The sequence below is a fragment of the Gopherus flavomarginatus genome, chromosome 9, assembly GCF_025201925.1.
Source record: "Gopherus flavomarginatus isolate rGopFla2 chromosome 9, rGopFla2.mat.asm, whole genome shotgun sequence".
Taxonomy (NCBI): domain Eukaryota; kingdom Metazoa; phylum Chordata; order Testudines; family Testudinidae; genus Gopherus; species Gopherus flavomarginatus.
In genome coordinates, this window is record NC_066625.1 from 16,921,057 (window position 1) to 16,943,004 (window position 21,948).

At 41.1% G+C, this 21,948-nt stretch overlaps 2 protein-coding genes across 4 annotated transcripts in view; one reads left to right on the top strand and one right to left on the bottom strand.

The window, feature by feature from the left end:
- Positions 1–21,948, bottom strand: part of REXO5 (RNA exonuclease 5) — a 28,549-nt gene that overhangs the window by 6,154 nt on the left and 447 nt on the right. Inside the window, exons 2-18 of one of the 2 annotated variants that reach the window (XM_050968722.1) lie at positions 20,457–20,566; positions 15,681–15,841; positions 12,745–12,866; positions 12,185–12,311; positions 10,619–10,706; positions 8,704–8,853; positions 8,400–8,488; positions 7,396–7,511; positions 6,632–6,770; positions 5,811–5,905; positions 4,386–4,488; positions 3,577–3,716; positions 3,085–3,193; positions 2,589–2,699; positions 2,340–2,477; positions 1,720–1,812; positions 290–509 (exon numbers count right to left, since the gene is read on the bottom strand). In XM_050968722.1, the coding sequence (XP_050824679.1) occupies positions 290–509; positions 1,720–1,812; positions 2,340–2,477; positions 2,589–2,699; positions 3,085–3,193; positions 3,577–3,716; positions 4,386–4,488; positions 5,811–5,905; positions 6,632–6,770; positions 7,396–7,511; positions 8,400–8,488; positions 8,704–8,853; positions 10,619–10,706; positions 12,185–12,311; positions 12,745–12,866; positions 15,681–15,827 (1,987 nt within the window). In that variant the 5' untranslated portion in view covers positions 15,828–15,841; positions 20,457–20,566. Of the gene's footprint in view, positions 1–289; positions 510–1,719; positions 1,813–2,339; positions 2,478–2,588; positions 2,700–3,084; positions 3,194–3,576; positions 3,717–4,385; positions 4,489–5,810; positions 5,906–6,631; positions 6,771–7,395; positions 7,512–8,399; positions 8,489–8,703; positions 8,854–10,618; positions 10,707–11,883; positions 12,091–12,184; positions 12,312–12,744; positions 12,867–15,680; positions 15,842–20,456; positions 20,567–21,948 lie in introns of those variants that run through there. The other variant, XM_050968723.1, reaches the window with a different exon arrangement.
- ERI2 (ERI1 exoribonuclease family member 2) overlaps positions 1–21,948 on the top strand; it is a 34,587-nt gene that overhangs the window by 4,650 nt on the left and 7,989 nt on the right. The window contains exon 2 of one of the 2 annotated variants that reach the window (XM_050968727.1): positions 15,388–15,475. The exons of the other annotated variant lie outside the window; for it this stretch is intronic. The gene's annotated coding sequence lies outside the window, so the exon portion shown is untranslated. The remainder of the gene's footprint in view (positions 1–15,387; positions 15,476–21,948) is intronic. 2 annotated transcript variants of the gene reach the window in all.

A 21,948-nucleotide genomic window follows, 5' to 3' on the forward strand; every position in this document is an offset into this window, starting at 1 on the left:
GGAGTGGGTATATAGTTTGTGAAGCACTTCGGCACTCCCCTCGATCCAGAAGCTATTAATATCTAAAGTAGTATTAATTTTTTACAAACTCTTGTATGTTTAAAGCAAAATGTAGCTACATGGGTGACTGGGATTAGGCAGCTGGCTAGAAACAATCCAATGACAACGCATAGTGTCACCTTACTCTGAGCTACAGGGAGTATAATCTCCACTAACTTCAATGGGAGGCCCAAGTGAGGAGTTTCTGCAAAATTAGGCCTATTGGGTGTTGTGTGCTACATTTACTTACTCAGGAAACAGTAATTTCTGTGCTTCCCTCTTCTGAGATCCCTAGGCCAGAAAAGAGCTTGCAGGTCTTTCAAATGACTGAATTTCTCTTGTAAGTCTGTCTCAGTTAGGGTTTTCTTTAGCCCCGCCACATAAATCACACCTTCGTTTTCAATATCCATTTCCAGCTCTTTTATCAGCATGTCACAGTCTAGCATCATCACAGTGACGGGTCTCTGAACCTGGGTGTATCAAATGGAAATACGTGTAACGTGCCAGTCTGAGCTGTTTGAGGGACTATAGGTCTCAGGAATTCTACCTTCGATTTACAAATTACATTTTCCCCCAGAAATCTGACAGACAAGTTTGTCTAAAGAAAATGAGCACAGCTGCAGCTCTCTAAACATTCTTTGGGCTAGCTGAGCCAATTAACTCCCCAGGCTGCACCTGGAGGAGGAGCCAGGGATTAATTAGATGAGGCTCGGCTGGATGGGAACAGAAGGGGCCTGAACAAAGCCCAGGGGCTGCAGAGAAGTAGAATACAGTCTAACCCTGGCAGAAGGGAGGGTGTTTGGCACCATAGAGGATAGTGCACAGTTACTCCCTGGAAAGAGGGAGTTTGGGCTGGAGAAGGGGGGAGAGCCATGGAAAGGCTATGGGTTAGGGCAGACCTTGGCTGCTGATGAGAGGGCTGGAATCTGGAGTAGAGAGCAGGCCTAGGTCCCCCTACCAGTCACTGGGGAAGTGGCAAAGACCAGGCAGTGGAGAGCAGACTGCCTGGGACAGTTTGTGCTGAAGATTTTGATACCCCAGAAGGGGGGAACGTGCATAGTGACCTTCCCAGAGGTCCACATTATGAAGAAGGAGCAGCTAGTGTTGCAGAGACAGGATGAGCGACCACCAAAGCAGCACATAGCACCTGGAAGGAGCTAATCCCCCAGAGCAGCCAGGAGGCATCATCCTTAACAGTGAGTGGACCCCATGATGGGCAGATAATCTTAAATGCATCACTTATAATTAGATAAGAATCTAGTACAAAGAATTACTGACTATATACCATCTTGATAGATGACCAGATCTAGACATAGCAAGATTGAGACCAGGGTGCCATGGCAACCTTAACTAATACAGTCACTGAGGACATCTAGCAACCCTGAACCCTAAGGGGGGTTTACAGTCAGAACATAAGACTGGAAGCCAGGATTCCTGGTTCTTACATTGACTTGCTGTACGATCTGGGGGAGGTCACAACCTTTTTGTAACCAAATCTCCCCATCTGTAAAATGGTTTTAATTACTTCTGTAAACTTTACAGGTGTTGAGGCCTAGTTCATTAATGCTGGTAATGTTCTTTGAGATCCTCAGATGAAAGAAGCTATAAAAGTACTTCATGTCCATATTTTAATGTCTTACGTTGAATATAATTCAGGCTTTTAGCACATGCTTATAATACCTTGATGCAGGACCCTGCAACATCAGTTCCATTCAGACTTTCCACAGCAAGCTGAGCAGCTTCTAATACTTCATACTGGATACAGATGTGGGGCTTTTAAAAGGAAGAATATTACGCTGAGTCTTCTATTACAATTACAGTATCCCTCTCCTTTCACAAATAAGTATTTAACAGGTTGTTGGAAAATATCCTAAGAAGCCTTTTATATTCTATATGTAATACAATAAAGACATAGCATTAAATAGGATGTTTCATTGCTTTAACTTAACTCACAACCTATTGTTTTGCCATTAAGGGCCTTAATACTCTTCCCTCCGCTAAGGAGAGAAAATTTCCATTGCCCCAGTATAAGGCTTCTTATCCTGGACAGTTTCTTTGAAAGACCACTGTTTGAGCTAGTAGCACAACCAAGGTGGAGTTACACCATACTGGCTGTTTACAATAGCTTTTCCACAATGAGTTCTTGATGGTGCTGACTGCACTGCCAAATGAGTGGACCAATCAATTTTTAAATTGTTCCATCTCCACCCCTCCACTGAGCCCATCTCCTAGTAAAACTAAACAGTGACTTTGCATGTCAGCAAGTTAACATAGTTAAAAGGATTCTCTCTGTTATTCACCTGGTGTGTTTCAGTGAGCACAGTAAGTGATTGGATAGGACCACACTTTTTAAATTCTCTCCTTAAAGACTTCAGGCAAAAGTCTTTATCAAATGGACCTGCATAGACAGTCAGCATGTCAGCTAGCTGGATTCTCATCTGTAGGAATACAAGTTAATTCAGGGATTTTACAAAACAAAGAATCTGAAAAGTGCTGGGTCCCTCTCCAAGCTCAGCTTTAAAGAATATTCTAAGATATAGCTTTGTTACCTTTTCACAAACTTCAGCAACAAGGTTTGGTGCAACATGCTCTGAACGCAAAGCGAACTGAATGACACTGAATGAGGACAGAGGAACTTCTTGTATAGCTCTTTTAAGTATCTACAGGGGGGAAAAATTCACACAGTAATGATGGTCAAGGTGTGCAGTCAAGTGGTTAAAGCAGGGGGCTGCAAATGAGAACTTTTAGCTTCTAATTCCCAACTTTGCCTCTCATTCTGTAGGTGACCTTGGGCAAGTCACTTCATCTATTTGTAGTTCCTATTTACTTGCCCATAAAATGGGCATATTTCAGGACAATACAGGATCAAAATGTATTTTCAAAGATGACAAAAACCGATTCATCCAAGGAAGCATTAAGACTGTTGCTGACACTTACCATTTTAGGTTACTCAACTTTTTTAAATGCAAAAAACCCACTCAAGAATGTGTAGAACTTCTATTTCTTAGATACATATTTAGAAGAATCTGTCTGAAGTTCACTTACCTGTTTGTTTGAAGTGCTCAGACTGTTCTGACACAAGCCAGAAGAGGCTAGTTCCTTTCTGCTCAAAAGGAGAGTTTTTTGGCCAGTAGCATTCAAATGATCTAAAAAACTAACAGAGTCATGGTAAATATCAACTCATCTTTAAAACTAACTTAGTTTAGACTGAATTAGAAACCTTTGAGAAAGTATTTGTTTAAAAAAAAAAAGCTAGTTCTCCTTGGAAGAGAATTTTTAAAACTAACAATTTCCACTGCCTGAAAATACTCATTTGTGTCCTGAATATATTAAAAGAATGAGAATCACATAAAATTCACTGTTGAAGTAATCGAAGCCTTTTAGTTTTTAAAAATAGTTAGAGTAGGTGTAACTCAATAGCAAGTAATATATTTTGAGAGGAAAAGAGAAATATCATTTTGATGCAAAACAATGTATTATGATTTCCCAAAGAACTGATGCCAAGGAAATGGCTCTGTATGCATTAGGAAGTCCTACCGCCATGGTTGGGGTATGCTTGGAGGTTCACTTGACTGCTTCTGGATTCCATTCTGTTGCAGCTGTAATGCAGATTTTTGCTGTGACAACTCCATCAGATTTGGGGCTGACAGCACCGTCTCCAAATTTAGTTCTACTACCTAGAAAGAGAAACACACACTAATTCCTTTTCAAGGTACTTTTCAAGCACACAGCATTCATGGGCATCAATCTAGCAGTGTGCCTCAATAGAGTCATCTCTGATTTAGAATTGGAAGCCAAGGATTTGGGAGATGGAGTTGTGCATAACCCTGCAACTGTGAAAGCGTACAAGTGCCTTAAATTAGCAAAAGACATGGAAAAAGAACTGGAACCAAAGTGGGTAATATTGAAAACAGGGAAAAGACCAATAACATGAGCATAATAGAGAGACTAGAGGAATTAAAAAAACCACCCAGGATATATTTTGGAGCATTCCTGAAGATCAGGCAATTTCTACCAAGATTAATAGTGTCCCTGTACACTCCACAAGTGGGGAATGCAGCTCCCAGAGATGATGATAGCAGCCCTGTTTTGTCAGGCACATGTTATCGTGCTTTGCTTCTAAGCACATCAATGGTCCCACTAAAGTCAATAGGATGCTTGCATGCTTAAAGCATAATTATCTTCCTCAATCAGGGCCCAAGTGCACAATTATCCTAATAAAAAGAAACAATGAAACAATCAACTTTTTTTCTCTTTAGGAGGACTACAAACTATATATATTGAGCTTAAGTTCTTTTTTAATACAAACTAATGAAAATACGTTAATATCCTACAAAGTTACATACCTTTCTGGGTCCCTGGTCAATAAAATATTGAAGCAATTCAATTGCAGCTTCAGCATCTTCTGTTGGATCATGACCAACTTTATTTTCACATTGAATTTCCTTCCTAAAATGTCAAAGTAAAACATACAAAAAAGATACAAACTTTTCACACCCTAAATGATATAGTAGTTTTTCAGAAGCCCCGTAGCTTGTTCTTTTCAGGTGGTACATTTATCCCTGTGCTCAAAGACTTTTGTATTTCAATTATCTTTGAAACCGTGTTCTTCTGAAATGTTCTAAAAGCCATTGAAATATATAAAGAATTTCTGCAATGTTCAATATTGCTTAAAGATTTCATAGATGCCTTAGACTATATAGTGCTTTGACAGCCCTTAGCTATCCTTCTCTTCAACCAGCTACACTCTGCTAGTTTCCCCATCTCATAATTTGCCTATAGTATGGCAGTCTCTCTTCTCATCTCACTAAACCATTACTACTAAAAAATACATTGTCTACAAAACATACTATAGAGTGTTTGCTGGCATGCTATGGAATATCCTTAAAAACTCAAAATAAACTTGTCAAAGCACAATTTCTGAAACATTACCCTTGCTTGCTGTATTCACTTTCTTGCTAATCTGAAATGAGTCTCCTAGTCACGTGTGAATTAGACACACCAAAGTGTTGAAAGAGAGTATCCTGGCCTCTTAGATGTAAGATTCAGCAGCTCACAATTAACAGAATTAATGGACACATGGTCTTGTAGTTGAGGCACTGGACTGGGAGTTAAGAGACCTGGATTCAATTCTAGCTCTGCTACATAGTCACTGTATGATTTAGGCAAGTCACTTAACCTCTCTGCCACCATTCCCTACCTGTAACATGGAGATAGTAATCTCTGTCCACGTCAACTGTTTAATGTTCAGGGCAGGACTCTTAAGGTAAATCTACACTGTACACTCACTGGCAGCAACATGTAGGGTATGTGGAGTCTTTCCCCACTGCCTCCCCTCTGCCAGAGCCTTTCTCCACACCAGAGAGAGGCTCCAGCAGCAGGGAGGCAGTGGGTCACTACACTGCTAAAATAGCAGCAGGCACTGCTTGGGTGTGTAGTGAGCCATGTAGGGTACGGTATATTCGACTCACCATCTACACTGCTATCTATACCTGTGCTCAGGGGGCTTGTAATGTCTGTACTCAGCACATTGCCATGAGGAGTGTGCAATGTAGATATACCTTTACTGTGAATACATACATCACGTACTACTATTATAATTCACATTACATGTTATTTCATGCACATTATATAATCTGATTTTTCTAAACATATTCAGTTATAGATAAACACTCATGCACCTGGTGTAATAATCGTGATTGGTAAAATAGTACAGAGCAGTACTGGTTATCCATTGGCATAAACTATGACAACACAGTAAAAAAACGTACCCTAAAACAGCTTTCGCTAAGAATTTTAGCTTGAACCGTCGACCTTTGTGTCTGGCAAAAAGCAATGAGGTGTCAATAACACTGGGGTGTATCATCTGGAGAAGAGAGAATGTCACCAATAATGAGAGTAAAGAACATCAGTATTATGGAATTGTGGTAGTAACTCCACAGTTAACGCTGTGATGGGCTTTCCATTAAAAGCCCGTTCTTAACCCTGTGATAGCCTCTTATGTTCCCAAGGAAGAATTGACAGCATTCCATGTGGTGAAATACAAGGAGAACAGGTTGCAAATGCAGAGATATATCCTCCTAGGTGCTGGGTTCCCCAGTTGTTTCCCCACAGACCCTCTGACTACTGGCCCAGATTCCAGACATAAAAAGAGGCCATAGGTGCCCAGCAAAATACCCTACACATTATCACAAGACAGGTCTGAAATCCCCCTCTACTTAATATAAACTGGCAAAATGGGCACAGATTATGCTCTTCAGTTGTAGGATGATATATTATGGTCATTTAAATTTACCATACGAAAGATTTGTCTTTACCACAACACAATTAGGTGTACCCAGCAATGACTGAAGAGAAAGGAGGATACAGAGCCAAGGCTGGTGCTGAAGACTTCTACAGCTTTCTTACTTCTTGACTTCCGTGTTTTTCAGAAGTACTCATGTTTTACATTTTTACACCCTTAGGCCATCTTAAGAAAAGCCTGGTGAATAAGTGATTAAAGCTCTAAACCAGAATTATTTTGGTTTTGGAAAAGCACCAAACAAAACCGGTCCAAGAGGGCTGGGGGAAATCCCCGTAAGAGCATGCTCACTTGTAAAGCGTGAAGGTCAGCATTTAAAGAGTGACCCACTAATACCGCATCACGGGGAAGCAATCTCTTGAGTTTGTCCTGAATCTCTGGGAGTTTTGTTTTCACTGGAAGAAGAATCTTCCTTGTGATTCCTGAGTATCTTCAAAACAAAAATGGCAAATATAAACCAACATATTAGCAACTTCATTTACTAGAGATCATTTCAAGCAAGACACATAAAATACACAGATTACAAATGTGACCATGTCAGAATTATAACTGTGGCTTCCTGTATAAATTATTCTGGTGAGAGGAGGACATAGAACGGGGGGATTTATTAAACTGGTAAGGAAATGTTTTGGGGCCTGTTGGGTGAAAGAAGGCTGCTGAATGTAGCAGAAGTGGATTTTCCAGATGTGCAAAAGTGTGAAATTGGGCCCAACCTTAATATTTTGGGGCTGAAATGTAGCTTGAATTTTGCCTGGTTTCATTATGAAAATTCCTCACAACTTGGCTCTTGGTACCTCTGAAAGTTAGTGAAATGATCTACTCATTTTATAGAGCACAGGCCTGGATTGCGCTTTCATACTCTTACTACACCATGTCTTCTATAACTAGCAGTAAAAGAGTAACCTATGCTGAATCATTAACCTGTAATCCAGGCTTTTCTTGGAACAGTGCAGAAAGCTAAGTGCATCAGACATTCTTGAAAGGCCACATGGATCAGACTCAGTCTGAATGGCTCTCAGTTTTACAGGAGAGGCATGGAGGAATAGGCTGGATACCTGGTGAGGTAGTTCAGTATCTGAGTTTCAGGTTTTATAAGCTCATCCATGATGCACCGACCCTCTGCATCCACCAGTGAGACTCGAGTTACTTCATTCCCCTTCTCAGTGAGGCACTAGCAAAAAGAAAAAGAAAAAAGTCAGATCAGAAATCAGCACTGGGTTTATTGCCAATCAGTTGTTTTAAGAATACCGGCAGATTAAAATCTGCTTTGATTGCAATAATTGCAATCACCACTAAAAATGTTACTAACCTGGAACATTAACCATTACTAGTTTTTAGTAGTGCAGAGAGTTCTGATTAATATTTGACGCCCATTACAAATGTAGCAGGTGCACATAAAATTGTAACACACGGTTAATCTTTAAGAGGAAGAACTGATCACAGAATAACTTCATACTTTAACCCAGAGCACCACAACTGATTGAATTTTGCAACTGCTCTGCCAAGAAGTGCTAAAGCAAGAGATGGGCCCACCTATTTAAAAAGCGCGCAGGTGATGCCAAAACAAGGCTCTTCTTCAAGGACCAAAGTGCATGAAGGGGCAATCCTCAGCTCAGCACAGTGCCTGAACAACTGTGTTGGTGTTCGGGAAATGCATAAGGAGAAGGAATCCTCTTTCCTCATCTCTAGGGTGAAAGGCTACAACAGCCCCCATGATCCTCCTCATGTCCATTCTGCACAGCAGTGGATCCGCCTGTCCTGCCTCCTGCATGGTATGTACAGAACCACTGCGGAGCTGAGTGTTGTATGCATTAATGCTCCGAGCACATCTTGGCTAAGCTGTATTTTTTTTTGAGAACTCTCTCATTGGGGAGGCTGCCCTCATGCTACTGACAGAAGAATTGCTGGTGCAGATGGGCAGCTGCTGTCTTTACAACTGTGTTTTTTGGTAGAAATACTCTGGAACAAGCAGATGGTGGCTGGCTTTATTTATGGAGCCAGCAGAGGTTGTACAACTCATTTCCTATCCTTCTTTAAGACAAGAAGTATTTTTTTATACCATTTCACAATCCAGCCCAAACAGGGGGCTGCTGTCTGTCCTCGGTCTCTCGCATTGTGTGTGGACATAATTCTCACACCCAGAGGATCCTAGAAAGAAAAATAAAGAGATCTGAGAACAAGAAGAAGAAATCTGTCTCGTGTAACTCAGCAGGTATAGATGAGGAGAATGAAAGCCTCAAATGACTTTGCTAAAGAGCCTGCACTCCTTGTGCAACAAAAACTCCCAGTGAAAACCAATGGGATCTATTGATTTATTTAAATGTATTAGGCTGGGATTTTTACCAAAATGTATATGGCCTGACCTTCTAAAGGATAATTGTATTTTCTCATCTCTTCCAAGGTTAGGATATAGCTGGTCAGACCATGCTTCTCCTCGCCGTATTTCTCAATGATCGGGTCTTTTTGCAGGTCTGAGTTCTTAGAAATATGTCCATTAGAGGCAGAAGCTGAACCTATAATAAGAAATTGCACTTTTAAAAGCTGCCAACAAGTTCATACAGTATTTCTTAAGAGTGGATAAGCTACTGTACTTAACATGCACACTACCACATTTCACTTTGAGGGGTGGCAGACTTGACCAGCGGAAAGAGGACTGGACTGGACTCAGATGACTGGGTTCTATTCATGGCTCTGCCACTGACTTGCTAGGTAACCTTAGGCAAGTTGCTTCATCTATCTCTGCATCAGTTTACCATCTCTAACATAGAGATGATACTGCCCTGCTTTGATACATGCTAAGTATTATAATTATTTAAAATTTCATCTCATCTGTGAGAAATTATTTTTGCTATTAACTCCTCAAACAAGCAGAAAGAGAGATCTTTCCACTAAGTCAGTGGTGCTCAAACTGTTTTAGTCGGCCCCGCTCCTCCATTAGTGCACAGCCAAGGCTTCCTCAGCAGCGGCACTTGTGCTGAAGGTGCAGCTGGGGCTAGAGATGGAGAAGGAATGACGGCGGAGCCAGCCAAGGGGTGGAGTGGAGCTGCAACTGGGGCGGGGGCTGGTCTAGGGGCAGAGAAGGAATGAGGGCAGAGCAGGACTAGGAGGATGAACAGGTTTTGGGGAGGACTGAGGCTGGAAGCATGGTGGTCCCTTCCCGCCCCTGAGGGGACTGGCCCCGCCCCTGCCACCTCTCCCCCGCCACCCCCAAATTTCCTGTGCACCCCCGTTTGGGGATCACTCCACAGGTGATACTAAGGATATATGTTACACTAGGAAAATGCAAGTTCTAACAAAGGTGTTCGTTACAGTGTCTATTGAATTATCCAAGTTATTTTTTATCCATTGTCACAATACTGACAGAATGGATTTTATCCAGACAATCCCCCTGGGAAATAAGGCGGTATTTGCCCCCTTTTAAAGGGGAATGGAAGCACAGGGTAGGTTAAATGACTTGCCCAAGGTCACAGAGGAAGCCTGTAAATTAGGAACTGAACCTAGGTCTCCTGACTCCCTGTCCAGGCCCCAGATCACCAGACTAAAACAAGCCTTTCTACTGTTATATTTGAAGTCACATAAAGAAGCATAACTTCAGGAAAAACTTATTTGAAACTCCAGTCTGTGACTGTAGCTTATTGTCCAGATTTCAGAAAACTTTATCTATTAATACATTACAAAGTAAAACTTGCTAATTCATCTGTTCAGGGCCTGATTCAGTATTCTTTGCACTGAGAATTTCCACTGACTTAAAGTGGAGTTTTGAGTGTGCAAACATTGCAAGACCGATCCATAAAATTACAGTGAGGATCACAAGGAATATAAATAATGAGAAACCAGCTGTCAACACACTGTAGTTTACCTAGTTCACTGTCCAGCATAACAAAGAATTACTACTGAGACTAATGCAGAAGTCAAGAAATGAATACCTAATGAGCCTGAATCTATTTCAGAGATATTTCTCTTAAAAAATACATTTTAGAATGATAGTGTAAATACTTACAACAGCTTTATAAGAGAAAAATTTGTGGCTTTAATACCCCTTTCACAATTTTGTTGTTGTAAACCTCCTTCACATTTACTTTTGATAATAAGCAAAACAGACTAATATAAATTAGCTAGAGACATTTATTTCAGAGTTAAACGAGTGATTAGTTGTATCTTGTAATCCTGCATAAACTATATTTAGTTTAAAATTGATTGCATAGGATACAAACAGATTCAAAACATCCTCTGAAATGGGTAAACAATTGTTGAAACTGACAGCGCAAAGCGAGGTACCTTGTATGCTGTTCTGATGTTTCATACTTATGCCTTCTCCACACACACTAGCTATAAAATTAGCTGAAGTAGGCGGTAAACTGAATCTCTGTTATTAAACAAAAAAGAAAACATGTTAAAGGACTTTGCTGCACAAACAAAAGTAAAATATTTCAAAATTAAATTAACAAGTAAGGAACAGTACTCCTACTACTATGGAAATTCTGACACTTTATCTTTCCCCATGCCAGATTTGCCACTAGTGTAATTCCACTCAAGTCAAAGAAGGGTAAGTATACAAGACTAATTTAAGTTAGAGACAGAGGGATCTCAGTGGTTCAATGCAATTTTTTCTGTTTAAGTGAGTATGATTTGCAACTAACTTCTTTTACTTTAACTGACTTCTTGAGAAACTGCTCATGACATGTTTCAGGGGTCGCCATGTTAGTCCTTGTGGCACCTTAGAGAAATCCGTTAGTCTCTAAAGTCCTACAAAGACTCCTCGTTGTTTTTGCTCATGACATGATGCTCCATAAATCCACAATCTGCACACACCATATTCTTAAGTAAAATGCTGTTAATTGTTACAGAAGGAAGAGTTAAGGAACAAGCAGCAGTGAAAACTAAAGTGACCTTTATTAAAAAAAATAACCATAATTAGCTTTGCAGCTGCCTGATCCCACCCTATCTTCCTGTCACAAGCTTCCACCTCTGTTCCAGATGGACCACCCCTTTCCCTCTACTGCCGAGAAATACTGCTGTCTCATTATTCACTTATTTCTGGGCTTCTCCCATCATTTATAAAGAACAATACATTTTCAAGGGAACATCACAATGATTTAGCTGAATAATACAGGACTCTCTTCTAGCTACTCAATTATCATGTTATAGCCTTGGCTTTCCGGAGGCAATCAGTGCAGCATCTCATTGGCAGAAGCAGAACTGATGGTTCCTTGTTCCTGGAAAGTTAGGAAACTGCTCTAAATTAGAAACATATGTTTGCTGCAGCTAAGGAAGAATTTCCTAAGATTTTACTGATTCAAAGCACACTGTTAAAATAAATAAGACATATAAAGGGGATTAAATGTAGCTGGGCAAATTAAAAGAACTTTACTACATCCTGCCTCAGCAATAATCTCTTCAAGGAACAGGAGACACTGTTACCATAAAACACAGCATTGTTTGCAAACACTAAGGGACAGATCCTCAGCAGGTGAAGTTCTGCCAATTTATACCTGCTGACAGCAAGTCCTAAGTCTACTGAGATATACTTAGAATATCCTCACCCTCTTGAAGATGCAGAAAATATTATACATTAGTGTGGAACTGTTGATGTATTTTATTTCACATTTTATGACTTCAAAAACTGCAAATCTTTAATCACTCTGCTTCTAATATCAGAGCTTGATCCTTTGTCCTGGGCTAACAGCAGGTAGGAAGGGAGAGAGATTCTCTCATATTGCCCCTTGGGATTCAGGGATGTGCACTTCCCACTGGGAGGAGAATAATTTCACTGTAGCAGTTAAACAACTGGGGCATTGTTGGCTGAAAAATCTTACTTGGTAGGAACACAGTTTGGGGACTTACATGTTGAAATGCCCTTCTGAGATGTCTGAATTGCAAATAGAACCTGTAGAAATAGAGCTGGCTGACTTCCTGAAGAACAATAACCACAACCTTAGCCAGGTGTCTTCGGTGATAAATACGGCACCAGCTGCATTAGAAATCAAAGCAATACAGTTACCAATACTTTAAAATTAAACAAGCATAGGACCAGTTCTGTTCCCATGTAAGTCACTGGCAAAACTCCCACAGACTTCCGTAAGAACAGAATCTAGCCCTTTATCTTACATATTGGTCCATACATGCACATCATCATGTAAACAACATACATGGGGAAGACAGAGCTCTGAGCTTCACGGTAGTATTCATCCCCATAACCTGCCTCATGTACATGGTCATCAGAATGGGTACACAATCAAAATCTAGCTATGACTCATCTATATAATAGATGGCTGATATGGTGACAATGTTGCAAAAATAATCAGAGGATATTTAAAAACAGTACTTATGTGCCTTTAGGTAGGTTAGCATATATACAGTAGCATGGGACGTGCTTGTATCCAGAATATAAACATATACTATACCTGGGTTGAGATGCATTGTGACGTTTTCCCAAAGCTGCGTACTTTAGGAACTCATATACCTGTTCATGGCTGATTTCACAATCTTCACCAAACAACCCAGCTGACAAGCGGGATTTCTTCTCCTACAAAAAGTGAGTGCAAGCAAAGAACCATTTACATGCCCTACTAAGTAAATAAGGTAGAGGTTCAGTGGAAAAAATGAAGGTGATTGTATTACAAAAGGGCATCTTAATGCTATTGGGGTGATCAGAACAAGAACATTTAAAACACTATTTCCTATCGCTAGGTTTCCCTAAGTCATTAGGCAACATTCTCCTTTTGGACCACATGGTATTATTATTAGTTACTAGTTACAGTAGCTTAGGTGCCCCAGTCTGGAACTCTGCTGTCTAGCTCTGGACAAATATACAATAAAGAAACTTTCCCTGCCCAATAGAGCACACAATCTAGGTTAACTCAGCTGTGGTATTCTGCCCTCTCTACACACCTCTCATTGCCATCAGTGGAGTTGTGCCCATGTAAACCAAGGCTAAATCTGTGTCCCTTTCATGCAGGTTTACTTGTTTAAACCTTTCTACTCAGTTTATACTATCCTATCTGTTCTGGGCAGTTGAGTTTGCCGTCCACTTGCAGAAAAAACAGCAAAAACGAGCAGCCGGAAAAGTCACAGAGATCATTTTATTAGAGTCGAAATGAAGAACTCAACACACAAAATTCAGTTTAGCAGTTTATGGAGCCTGCATGTGTCTCTTTCTTTGCTAGAAGGGAGCAAAAAAATAAGTTTTGGGGACCCTCATAGGCGATACAGCCAGTTGCAATGGAGATTGCACAATCCATTGCAATTTTATGAGATAGTCTACATTATACGCTTGTAGGGGAAAGGTGCCCTGGCTGCAATTGCTAAAACGAAAGGGAGGCCGTGGAACTACACTATATAGAGGAGAAAAGTAGCTATGGAATAAAGTGTGGTGAGCAACAATCATGCCTTGAATGCCTACTGAAAGTATGGAGAACTCTGCCACACACAGGACAAAGAAAATAAAAGGAGCATATGGATCCAAATATAGGAGGCATTGTGAGACTGCTGCAAGGTGCTGAGTGCCCGCAACTCCCACTCACTTCAGTGGGAGTTGAGGGAGAGATCAGCACCTTACAGGATGGGACCTTTTTTCACCATATATAGCGTTATTCCACACACTGAAAATATTTCCCCTACCACATATTGTGGATGCGATTCTGATATATTCTGATTGATAGTCATGACACAAAATGCCATGTGGTAAAATGTAGATACCGTTAAGGCTTCTCTCATTACACTAGCACAACCTGTGTTAAATTGTCTTTAATAATCTGCTAATATAAAATTGAGCTAGTGCACATATTGAAGTCATTTTAAATCAGATAACAAAGTCTAAAACAAGGTCCCAATTTTGTTAGGTCCAAGTATTTTTACTAAGGCTATTCTTAAACACAACGGCTCATAACAGTAGTTTCTCATCTATCATACTAGGTTGGACAAATATGTAATGACACTTTTAATGAACCCTAATGAAAGAGCTACAAAATAGCCCAGCAGCGGGTTCCGTTAACAAAGTCTACCTGGCAACTAGCAGGTATTTAGACACTTCAGTCCCTAATCAGGTGCAAATAAGACTCAGCTCACATGTTTGATATGCTTATAATTTCCCCAGAGTAGATACCACACTACTTTTAACTCAGGTATCTAATATATTGTGCAATAATTGCTTTGGGCTGACTTGTGTCATATGACCTTGTGCTATGTTCCATCAGATGTAAATTTACTGATGTAAACTGATGCAACGCTGCTCAAAGATGTACTTTTCTTTAAAAAGCATATAGTTGTTCGGTGTGGATCATGTTTATTTTTTATGAAACTTTCTTAAAAACAGTATTTTCTAGCAGAAGATTTTAAAGTGGAGATTCAAGGTTTCAAGTTTTTGCAGCAGGAAGAAAAATTTATTGTTACATCAACAACTAATAATATACAACACATACTTTATTATTATTATAGTTGAGTCTTACTACTACTACTACTAATAAAATGCCTATACAAGGTTCTAGGTGCCCTAACAAGAAATTAGTAATACAATAAAATCTCAGCAGTATTAAAATAATCAATTCAAACAGCCAGCTGCCTACATCTATAATATCATTCTACAAAACAAACCCTCAACCCTCTTCAAAAACTCGTAACTTTTGAACAGCTGTGTTATTTCACAGCTGGCACAGATGTGAAAAATTACAAATCTCCCTGAAAAATGTGGAATTCAAACTTTCCATGAGTTTAGCATGTATTCTGCATATGCTGAGAAAAGGCTTAGAGATGCAGATATGACTGACTGGCTGATACGGAGATATGAGTTTTGGAGGCAGGCTGGGCTGAGGCCGTGGCTAGAGCCACCTAGCCTACTCCTGAATTCTCTTAAACTAAGCCTGCAGATCAGGCCACCTAAAGCAGCTAGGTGAGAAGGGACCGAGGAACATGCTACATCTTAGGAGAAAAGGGATGTGACTCTTGAAAAGAAAACAGGATAGGTATTTTTAAGGGGGGAGGAGAGCTGAGTGCTTTTTTTCTCCTAAATTCTTAAACTTCTTATACCTCCTCCCCCTCCACTTTTAAAGGTCTCATCTGCGGGCTCATCCTGAGAGAAACCAGGAGCAGGAGAGTAGAGAGGAATTATACACGCTGGACAAGTAATTGTAAAAAAAGGTCTGTACGGAGTCATATATAATATGGAATATATAATAGCAGAGAGTTTGACTTTTGCCACACCATTCATGGAGGAATAAAAGCAAAAACACCTCTTCAGAAGGAAGCAATCATGAATTGAAAATAAGCTAATAGATATAACTATGATGTTATATTACACCTACATACATGTGTAATATAACAAATTATTGATTACACTGATTACCTTACGTTGGTGCTGGTTTTGGCAAGTGTCTTCATCTACCTTCCTTTTCTTTTTAGTTTTCTGGGGTTCTTCCACTTCTTCATTACATTCATGGTACCTTTTGTGTCCAATTATGCAGCTTGCCTCAGCCATTTCATTTGCAAACATTGCTTAGAACAGACTGTACCTACATTTAAAAAAATAGAAATCAGTCATACCCTTGATAATGGGTTTTACAGTTAAAAACAAGTCCAGTCATAATTTCATTTGTAATATGATGTGAATTTAATTGTGTGACCAAGAACTTGTTTATGCCAGCTGGAATGTCCTGATTCTGGTACGTACATTCTGGTTCACCAAAGAATATTGTGTGAACAGCTACAATAGGGTTTTTAAATAAAAGCCAGGGTCACAATAGTCATTAAAATAATTGTGCAGTGTACGTATAGCTACCAGGTAGGAAGTTATGTGTATATATACTGATAATATGTTCTTCGCGTCTGTATCAAGGTATAGTCACCAGCTGAGGATAAAACAACAGATTTGTGTCAGACAGACATTTATTCACTTGTCTCTGTCAGGATGTAAATTAAGCATTGTAAGCTAACACAATGGAAACCTATGTGTATATACCAAATCAAAAAAGAGATGTGTAGTCCATAGGGAAGCAGCATGCAGGAAAAATAAGCCATGGGTGGTTATCCTTTCTGTGAGTTCAGACAATGAACTTTGGGGAGTATAAGTAAAAGGGGATTGGGCCTGCTTTGAGCAGGGGGTTGGACTAGATGACCTCCTGAGGTCCCTTCTAACCCTGATATTCTATGATAACCTCTCTGAAAAGGCTAAGAAGACATCCCCATATTCAGCACCTAGGAATTAAACAGGCAGTGCGTTTACATTCATGAATATGAAATCTCAGCCAGCCTTGCTTGAAATGCTGCAGAGGACTTTGGGGTGAGATAAATTTCTTTAGACAGGGCATTAAACTCTTAGCTAAATTTAGCCTCTAGAGAGCATGTTATGATTTTGTTTTATATGTACCCATTTGTTTCCAATATTCTTCTTAACTACCCCTTGAATCTTTGGTAATAAGCTTATCCTTGACTTCACTTTATCTCAGTGCTGTAGTATTAAGTTAGTTACTGATCTTGAGCTGAATCATACAAGCCGGTGCATATACTGTTCCTGTGGGGAGAGCAGACCTGGTATTTATTTCTGGGAGTGTCCAGTGGATAAGGGGCTGGGCACTACAGAGGAATGCTTCAGAGGGACTCAAGGACTGGAGTGTACCTGCTATTAACCTACATAGCAAAGTAAGGGCTAGCATTGCCCAGAAGAGAGTGCTTGCATGGCTAACAGGCTGGTGGGTGCAGGGAGCAGACACTCAACTAACCACAAGCAAGTTCCCCTCACCCTGGGGGCAGGGGGAAACAAGGTAACTCACAGTCCTGGGTACCCAAAAAATCATCACAGAGTATAGCATTCTTGTAAGCACACCTTGGTTCCCATTTAAACATTGATATTTCTTGGGTTAAGCACAACAATGGATTGGATCAGCAAGAAGCCAACTGTGTAGCAGCCTGATTTTCAAAACTCAATTTCATTGCACTGCTGCTACTAATGGAGAGGTTTTGTCCAGTCCATCATGACTCTTGCTTTTCAGCTTGAACAGAATATCTGCTGAGATTCAACTTCAGAAAGGCTGACTGGGAAGGTTTTCCCTCTGAATTGGATGAATCCATATGTAATGTTACTCCAGCACACGAGCACCCTGGAGAATTTGTCCCCCTGATGCAGAAGACTGCCCAAAAGCACAGCCCTAGGGGATGTTGGACATTATATTTACCTGGGCTTTCAGAAAAGACAAGTCAATAATATAAGAAATATTCAGAATGGTGAAGAAACCACTGGGCTTGGGGAAATGCTTATGAGAGAAATTGGAGAGAAGCGATGCAATCATTGGAGGGAATGGAGTGAAATAACAAACCTGTGACATAATAGCTAAAAAGCATAGGCCACCATTTGCTAGCTGAACCCTGATGGACAACAAGCAAAGCACATCGCCACAGTCTCTCCCAACTAAGTGGCACAGCAGTTCATCCTAAAAGGTAAACCAGGCCACAAAGCAAGGTGCAGAATGACACAAGTCATGCAGGAACTTTGCTCGCTCTTCGGAGACAGTGAAGTTCACAATGAGCGGCTCAGCATTGAGGAGTTGACAATAGCCATGAAAACCCTGAAAAGTAGAAAGAGACCTTGACTCGATGGTATAGCTAATGAACTATTATTACTACATGCACCTCAGGACGAGAGTACAGAAATGGCTGCTTGATTTAAACTTTTGGATGGGAATAATGCATATACCCAGGGTGTGGAGCCAGGCCAAAGTGGTTGTATTACTTAAAAACTACATAAAGACCCTCACTCTGCAAAGTTACCTCCCAACAGCCTTACTCTGCTCAACCAATGAGCTATAGGAGCAGATTATAATGGGTAGAATAGCATACAATAGTGGAAGGGTAACTGACTGAAGATTAAGCCAGTTTCTACCCACAATGTTCATGCTGTAGCCAAGTTGCAAACCTAATTCAGTACATCTAAAATAGCTTCAAAATTTGCTAAATTACAGTGGCTGTGTTTGTTGAGCTATCAGCTGCTTATGACACTGGGAATCATTATGCATGTCTACTCAGTTGGCAAGAATTCTGAGAAATAGCAAGATAGTACAGTTATCTCCTTACTCTTGAACTGATGTTCTTGTCAAGATGGATGGCAGAAAAGTCGATGGTGTACTCAATGGAATGGATTGCCCCAAGGTTCAATGCTATCACCCTGGCTGTTAAATGTCTACACAAATGACCAGCTAGAATTTCCCCAACATGCAAAGATTTACTTATGTGGATGATCTTTGTATTGCCAACCAAATGGGAAGATTTGAGGATACTGAAGGTATTCTGTCTGCATTGCAAAATACTATTGCACATGGTTCCTGAATGCCAACCCTAGCAAAACACAAGTGTGCACCTTTCACCCAAAACACCATCAAGCCAAACAAAAACTCCAGATATTGTGGGATGGTACAATCCTTGAGCACTATGAACATCTGGTGTATCTTTGGGTCACATTACACCAGTGGTTCCCAACCTATTTGCCATTGTGGGCAGTATATTGAGCTCTCTGTGTGTTATGTGGGCCGCATTCACACAATATATATACTACCTATATGGCCCTGAGGTTGTCACATGGGCCGCAGTTGTGTGCTGAATGGGCTGCAAGCAGCCCATGGGCTGAGAACCACTGCATTAGACCAAATACTGAGATTCAAAGAGCACATCAAGAAACTGAAAAAGAAAGTGAACTCCCAAAATTGTATTCTCCAGAAACTAGCCAACATAAAATGGGGAGCTGATCACAAAACACTCCGAACAATCTGTTTCATCCTGTTACTCAAATGCAGAGCACTGTGCCCCAGTGTAGTTACACTCAAACCATGGACACCAAATAATCCTGTAGGATTATCACAGAAACTTTGAAACCAACTCCCACACTGTCGTTATACTACCTTGCAGGGACTGCACCACCATCAGTGAAGTAGGATGCCTTCAATAAAAAGGATCATGCACCTGGTTGTCTCCCCATGACATATACTGCATGGACACATTTCACCATGCAAGAGTCTGAAGTCCAGAAAGAGCTTTGCCTCTGAAAGTCCCTTACCCCAAAATACTACTGTGGAAGAGTATAGTGTAACAAAATGGCAGGAAATGCCAATGGTCTTGGAGAATCCAGTTTCTTCAGAACAACTCCCCCAGGCACTGGCTTCCAATGTCAATACTGATGTGCTCTAAATGGAGAGAGATCTAAAGTGGCAAAAACTGGTGACAATGTGACCAAGTGGAAGCTGAAGAATGAACCCAAATGCGATTGTTGAGAGTCTAGGCAAACACATCCTGTACTTCTGAGGAACTATTAAAGATAATTGACAACACCAGGTCTTGGCTGCAATTTTGGATGGACAAGCTATGATGATGAACTCAAACAGAAATGGTTTCTTATTCCAGCTTTCTGAAAACCCTAACTTCTATTTAGACTCCTGTACTGACCTCTGTGACATTCTGTACCTTGGGAGAGCCACCCGGTAACCCCCATATTCCTCATTTATATATAATTGTGATATTGCATATGAAGCAGGCCTTGTGAGGTATCAGGAGAAAGGTTATGATCTGCTGAAAGTCACTGTTCTATTTAAATATGTATATCATTAATGCATATGAAGTTATAAGAATTGTGTTGTATGGTTGTCACTAAAATATGCTGTGGGTTTGGGAAGTGCCAAAATACTAGCTCTCCAGAGACAATGCCAAGAAAAGTAACCAACATCTGGGCGGATGTCAAACCACCATTAACAGCCATTGTCCAGCAAGGGAGCTACAATTCAATGACTCATCTGCATAAGGCCACACCGGGGAATTGCTCAACCTTGCCTGGGAACTCACCAGACATGGACTAAGGCCACGGGTATAAAACAGAACCCAGGCCCAGCATGTGGCTACTTTCTCCTGCCCCACCTATGCTGCAAGCAACAAAGCTACTCAGAAGACTCCAAAAGAGGGGACTGGCCCACGTTTAAGGGACATACACATACCTGTATATTAAGGATTGCAATATCCAGTGGGGTGAGAAAAACTGCTTAATCTAGCTGTTGCCCAGTGTAATAGGGTCACACGGTCCCAGGCTGCACCCCGGGGATCCTGTCACAACCTCACACAGCATCTCAGGGTGCAGGAGCTTGTTCCTTACCTTTTAACTGGTGATGGTACTAAAATTTGCCTGTTAGTACTCCAGTCACATAACCCTGCTGCTCTTGTTTAGTGACTTTCCTCCAGCTATTGCACAGAAGAGGTGAACTGCAAAAATTAGAATATAAAAAAACAATAACTCTGCTGTACCATCTAGTCCAGTAGCTCTCAACCTTTCCAGACTACTACACCTTTCAGGAGTCTGATTTGTCTGGAGTACCCCCAAGTTTCACCTCACTTAAAAACTACTTGCTTACCAAATCAGACATAAAAATACAGAAGTGTCACAGAACACTATTACTGAAAAATTGCTTGCTTTCTCATTTTTGCCAGATAATTATAAATCAACTGGAATATAAATATTGTATTTACATTTTAATGTTTATTATATAGAGCAGTATAAGCAAGTCATTGTATGAAATCTTAGTTTATACTGATTTCACTAGTGCTTTTTATGTAAGCCTGTTGTAAAACTAGGCAAATATCTAGATGAGTTGATGTACCCACTGGAAGACCTCTGTTACCCCCAGGACTGCATGCACCCCGGTTGAGAACCACTGATCTAGTCCACCTTCCTCCTCCCAGTGCAGGATTATCTCCAGGCTTGGAAACATTACCAGACTCCTACTGCCCAGAGGGCAAGAGTCAGGTGAAATGCCAGCCCATGGGCAGCACGTGAACCTTCTGCTGGGGGAGGCCAGTCCCCCCACCCTCCTTCTGCCTGAGGCCCTGCCCTTCCTCCATCCTTTCCGCCCCCTCTCCTCCACTGGAGCACCAGGCAGGCGGCCTCAGCACCGGAATGCTGGGCAGAAGTGGGCACCGGCCACAGCTGCCCCAAGTCCCAGCTGCACGCCTGCCAGCCTCAGCTAGGGCCATGGGGGAAGAGTGGGAATTAGAAACAGGCAGGAGGTGGTCTGGGGATGGAGTGCGGGTGGGGCCATGCGGGGTTGTTTGGGGAGGCTCAGCCTCCCCTGGTCTGTGTGATATGGGCCACCCATACCAGCCTGCTTCAGTTTGTGGAATTTCTTCTAGATTTTTGTTCTTAGACTCAGGACTGGCTCTAAGAACCAGCAAACAATTCCAGGGGTCGTATATTGGCCTTTTTTTGCTTGGGCAGTTGCACTCTCAGAGATTGGGGCTGCAAATTTTTTGCTTGGGGTGGCAAAAAACCTAGAGCAGGCCCCACTCAGAGGCTCCATCTTTTATATCAGCCAGTGAGTCAGAAAAACATGACACCTTTTCTCTCACCATCTGTATCTGGCTTCTTTCTTTGAAGCTTCCACAGCAAAGCTTCCTGGTTTTTGTAAGAGGGGAGGATTCCACCACAGCCTCCTGGCTGCTGGAGGACATGGGGGTGTTTCCACTACTCCAACCTCATACTTTCTTTTGTTATATTCCCTTCTCCTGTAATAGTTAACAGCTGATTCCCAAGCAGCAGCAGAATGAAAACGGGAGTATTTTTGGCAGGCTCACTGCTGCCAATAAGGTTA